Source organism: Mercurialis annua, linkage group LG2, assembly GCF_937616625.2.
Source record: "Mercurialis annua linkage group LG2, ddMerAnnu1.2, whole genome shotgun sequence".
Taxonomy (NCBI): Eukaryota; Viridiplantae; Streptophyta; class Magnoliopsida; order Malpighiales; family Euphorbiaceae; genus Mercurialis; species Mercurialis annua.
In genome coordinates, this window is record NC_065571.1 from 18,765,268 (window position 1) to 18,770,985 (window position 5,718).

The following is a 5,718-nucleotide window of genomic DNA, read 5'->3' on the forward strand; positions in this document are numbered from 1 at the left end:
ATTAAATATAAAAAGATAAAAAAAAATTAAAGTGATAAGTGTTTACACAAGTGTTCGCATAAAAAAATCAAAGACAAATAAGTGTATTACAAATGTAGTTAAATTTATTAAATATTAATTTAATAAATTAAACTGTTTCACACTAATAACAACAATATCAAAAACAATTAAAAATTAATACTCTTGTTTTTAACTTTCAAACTGTTTTTTTTTTAATTTGAAAAATTAATTTTTGGTTTTGAAAAAAAAATAAAAGATGGACTTGTAGCTATTGGAGTTCTGAAAGAGAAAAAAAAATGAAAACTTGAAAAAATGAACTAATAATTATCAACGGATTAGGTTTGAAAAAAATATATAAATAATTAATTGGTTGTCATTAAATTTTAAATAGAAGGAAAAAAGTACATTCATGTGGAGTTTGAATTCTAAAAGCAATAGCACATGTTAATTATCAATATCTTTGAAAAGAGTATAAATGCAAAGAATTTAGAAAAAAGAGCTAAATTTGCAACTAACTATTGTAGAGATTATAAAGGCAAATAGTTGCACAAAAACAAGTATTTGTATAAAAAACCGTTATTTTTTTTACCATCGAAGTCCCATTGAGAGTAAATATGCGGCATTGCAACTGAACTCATTCTAAATTTATAAAAAATGCGTTGAAATGACATAAAATTCTCAACTATATATATAACATATAATACATAAAGGAATGCTAATTTGACTAAAAAAGCAACTGTTTTAACCTGGTAATGTCAATTAGTTCTAGATTAAATTCTAATTTTTCAGGTTTACCCATAAGTGATCCAGCTAGGTGGAACACGGTCGGAAGAGACAGGAGGCAAAGCACGGACGTTGATGTCAATCGGAAGCAGGCGGTACTGAATGTCGAGTTCCCGAAAGACTTTAACCATCTCTTCAAGTAAGAGAGCTCTCCTTGACCACCTCTCTCCCATGTCTTGGTGGTTCATTTTGTGAGTCAGCCATATTGCTATCCTTACCCTACTCAGGTCTTCCAATTCCTTCAATATGATCATAGGTGAAGGATACCAGTGATCCTTTTTGTTCTCGATGTAACTGCGGTTCATTTATTGAAAATCAAACAAAACAGCAATTTAAAATCATACATAACCCTATACAAATATGTATAATCCAACAAAGAAATTTCAATTTGCAATCTGAGTAATCTTGAATTAGCCCGCGAAAGGTGGGGTAGAAAATCAATACAGCTTTATACCTGACTATACGTTGTTTCATGACAGCAATCTTCTCAGCTGGTGTCGCTACATGGATAAGGAACTCAACTGCATCTCCCATGTCTGGACTACGATGGTAGTTACCGATGGATTTGTTAGAAAGAACACTGTTCGCAATTACAATCTTCTGGTTATCAAATCTTAGGAAAACAGTAGTTAAAATGTTCATCTCTTCTACCACCATCTGAAATTAGACCCGAAACAATTTAACCTTAGCTCCATCTTTTAAACATGCAGAAAATTTGTTATCACTAAAGTTAATAAAGTATGAAAGCACAATCTATTGGCACAAACTATGTACCTGAACTCCGTCAATTTCACAGCGATCACCCACATCAAAAGGATGAATCACGAACAAGAAGATTATAGCTTCAAATACTGTTTTGCAGGTGTTTCCGAATACAAATGCAACAAGGAGGAGTTGGGAGCTTAGGAAGACGAGAAATTTGGTTGTAGCGATTCCGAGTATAAGAAGCCAAATAACAGCTATAAGGATCGCAACCAAAATATTCACCATGCGATGCAGCTTATTCACAGCGGTTTTTGTATCATTCAATGTCAAAGCAAGTGCTCTCCGTTCTCTAAAAGCATTAACCTGAAATAATGAAGTCGATGTATCATACATACAATGAACAAATGACATATATAATATAAATAATCAATTTAAGAAGTTGAATTTCAAATCTGCAAAAGACAGGCTCTGTGTGGAAGGCCTTGAATCTTAAAAACTACAGAATAATAAAAATAATTATACTCATAAAAAAAAGAATCAATTAAAATTTCGTTAATATTAACATTAAAAGTTATCTTACACAAAGTCAGACCAGATCAGATTTGATACAACTTCGAGCTAAATCTATTAATACCCAGTACGAGTCCCCGTAAGCTTGGTCTAGCAGTGGGGACATTATGTTCAAACCTAGAAGTCTTAGGTTTGATTCTCCAATCACCATCGTAATAAATAAATAACAAAAAAGCAAGTATGAGAGACCTATTTGACAAATAAATATCAATTATCTTAATCTACCACATCCGAACAATGTCCCGCATTTATACACCATCAACTAACATTACCCTTATAGAATGCTACCTTGAACCGCAAGAAGTTGCATATATGAAATTGACCCAGAGTATTATTTTCAACCATAAATGAACTTAAAAACCACGCAAAAGGATTCAAGTACGGATTCACTTGCACTTGAAGCTTTAATGGGAAAACATACATAGAAAAAAAGATACTAATATACATTCTGGCAAAGTAATGATACTGAAAACTCAGAGTAGGAACAGTTCAGTTGGCACTTACCACCCAATTTTTCAAACATGACTTGCTAATCTTCTTGCTTTCAGATGCTCCTTCAAAAAGACTCATGCCTTTCAGAGCCTCATCTTCTTGCATAAAACGCATAATATCATCCAAGTAAATGTACCTGTATATCGAGAAATAACAAAAACACATTAGGAGAGGAAAACTACAAAGGAATGTTTAGAGAGTACATGAAACAGACCACAGAGTATAAACACATGATAATGACAGAGACAAAGCAATGATTAATGTTGATTATTTGGCTGTCATCATCACTGCATATTTCGGATCCAGAATACACAGCTTTGTCAACTCTTATTCTGTAAGAAGTACTACCTGCCGCGAACCTTACAGAAAACAGCTTACAAAAAATCCAGCAACCATTTCAGCAAATTTCAGATCTTCAAATATTAGTTACATGCCAAACTATTAGCCAACACAATACATAAGTATAACTAGGAGAGAAACAAGAACCAACCGAGACCCTGGTTTAGCCACATTCTGGAATATATTCCTTGCTGCAGCTTTTGCTTCGAGTTCACTTCTAATATTTGTAGCTGGCTCATCATCATCATGAGTGGAATCTCGTAAATGCTCATCCAGAGTAGACAGAGAGCCATAACGTATCATGTTTATAAGCCTCTTCATATTCCAAGCAGAGACATTCTTAGGGTTCAATTTGTGCAAGTGATCAATTGTTATCCCATCATCTTCCTCATTGGGTTTCTTGGATAATGCACGAGAGAGCCTCGGGGTACCTATTCGAGGGCTTTTCTGCATCCTGCCACTCCCGATTACTTTTGGTCCCTGTTGTTGTGACGAACAGGCAGCTGCCTTAAGGCCAGGGGGAATATATGCACCCGCATTCTGTAATTTTTCAACTTCAGCTGCAATTTTTTCTTCCTCTTGCTCATTATTTTGAATTTCAATCAAAGGAGGACCGGAGAGAGTCTCAATGACATACTGATTAAACAATGCCTCCTGAATGCGGTCGAAGTAAGTACTAACATGAAAAGAAGATGCAAGCACTTTAACCACAAGAGTCTTCACAAGCCACAACAATGTACCCACCACCAAGCACACTAAAACTTTAGTGACATACCTAAGTGTTGTACTCTTGGTTTCTCTTTCAACTTTCCTATCGAACAAAAAATGCCAAGCAATCAAAACAAGTCCTAACCACAAGCAATTTTGCACAGGTTTCTTGATCCCGTATACGAAATACAAAACCCGTTTTCGCAAAAGAAAATTCCTCTCAATAAAAAACACAACAATCCTAATAACCCACCCAGAAACTAATCTACCACATATTAAAACCAAAACAAAAACTCCCCATTTCCACAAGCTAAGTCTCCAAAGAGTTTTGTTCCTCAAAAATGGAATAGCAAGACTACATACTAAAGCAGCAATAATTAGAATCAAACTGACCCATTCAACTAGAGTCACAAAATCAAGTTTATCTTTCTTAAGTCCTTCAGGTATATCATCCTCCAACAATGGATCATCCTCCTCCTCATCAAAAACACTACCTTTCCCAATAAATCCGGACCTCAATTGCCCCGATCTTCCTGCAACTCTCCCCGATTTCTCGGGTTTTTGTTGCGGGTCCAATAACCTAGATTTAGTCCTCTCTTTCAACAAATGGGACTTATTATTATTCTTCTTAAACGACGAACTGCTACACTTCAAAATCTCACCCCCAGCACCACTGTCATTGCTAGGAGAATCCTTACACTGATGTCTCCTCTTAACCGACTCGCTACTATTAGAGTCGGGCGGGTTGGGGTCGAAAGAGACCCGGTTCCCCGTAGTAGGAGACTCCGAAATGGGACCTAAGCTTCTGGGAATGCTGTTCTGTTGCTGAAGCTGAAGCTCAGCCATATCCATATCAAAGTCCAAGCAAAACTCACCCGAAGCTTGTTGTTTGTGTAAGAATTGGCCAATGAGCTTCGATGGCGGATCTGCCTCCATTGATGCAGCAGCTGAAGAAGCTTTATCGTTAGTTTGAGGAAAATCAAACGCATATTTATCAGCCCCATTGTGTTGCTCTTTGTCATTCCAAAAATCGATGCTACCTTCCCTCCATATCTTCCCTTTAGCTGCTGCCTCGTCCACGTTTAACACAATTTCTCTCCGGTCACCGGCCATCACCGCCGCCCACCAATGTTCAGATGAAAGGTATGATGATAAGGTGGTGTTTGGGACGTGGGAAAATGTAAAAGATAATCAAAAATAAGTTTCTGAGTGACGCGTGTAGTGAGAGTGCGCTAGTTTTTCTTCTTTTCAAATTTGCAGAAACCAATATTTTAACAAGACAAAGAGAGACCAGAGGACAGGTGTCCGTAGCTGCGCCGAATTTATACAGCTAGCCTATGTTTTTATGTCAAACTGCTCCTTCAACTTTTTATCATTTACTTTTCACTACATCAACTTTTTTTTATTTAAATATCCTTAAAATTAATAATGTTAGTCCGATGTTTGAACAGTGAAAAATTAAATATAATAAATAATCAAGCAACTTGATTTACTGATTTTATAATAAATATCACACTAAAACCCGTCAATTAAAAATACATAATTTATAGTCTTTAATTAACAAATCAAATATAGATTTTATTTACACAATTGTATTTACTTTCAACCGATATGTTAAAGAGTTTTTGAAATTTGATCAAATTTAATACTCCTTCCGTCCCAATAGAGTTGTCCACTTTGAGAAACTTTTTTGTCCTAAAACTCTTGTCCACTTTCAAAAAAATAACTAATTTTTACATTCTATTTTCCTATATTACCCTCATTAAAATCCATTAATGAGTAAATTGAAAGTAAATTGCAAGTGGACCGTATATTAAATAGGGGTATGATAAGAAAAATAAGAAAATTTTTACAAATTCTATAAACAATAATTGCGTTTCTTAAACTGTGTGATAAAGGCAAAGTGAACAATTTTATTGGGACGGAGGGAGTATTTTTTAAAAAATTAATTATTGTAATATTGTTAGTAATTTGCAAATTGAAAAATAAAAAAATGGTAGTTAGATATATTATAAAAAATAAAGTATTAATTTGAAGAAAAAAAGTTCATATATTAAAATGATAGATTTACAAAGTTCATACACTAGTGAATACTTTAGATAGTTTTCCTTGTTATAATGT

At 34.5% G+C, this 5,718-nt stretch overlaps 1 protein-coding gene across 1 annotated transcript; it reads right to left on the minus strand.

Moving 5' to 3' along the window:
* Positions 1 to 622: 622 nt before the first annotated feature.
* On the minus strand, positions 623 to 4,882 carry LOC126669603 (mechanosensitive ion channel protein 6). Its single transcript, XM_050363106.2, has 5 exons — positions 3,041 to 4,882; positions 2,563 to 2,686; positions 1,558 to 1,851; positions 1,238 to 1,440; positions 623 to 1,077 (listed from the first exon to the last, which is right to left on the minus strand). The coding sequence occupies exons 1-5, from the start codon at positions 4,708 to 4,710 to the stop codon at positions 792 to 794; spliced, it is 2,577 nt and encodes an 858-aa protein (XP_050219063.1). The 5' UTR covers positions 4,711 to 4,882; the 3' UTR covers positions 623 to 791.
* Positions 4,883 to 5,718: the final 836 nt, after the last annotated feature.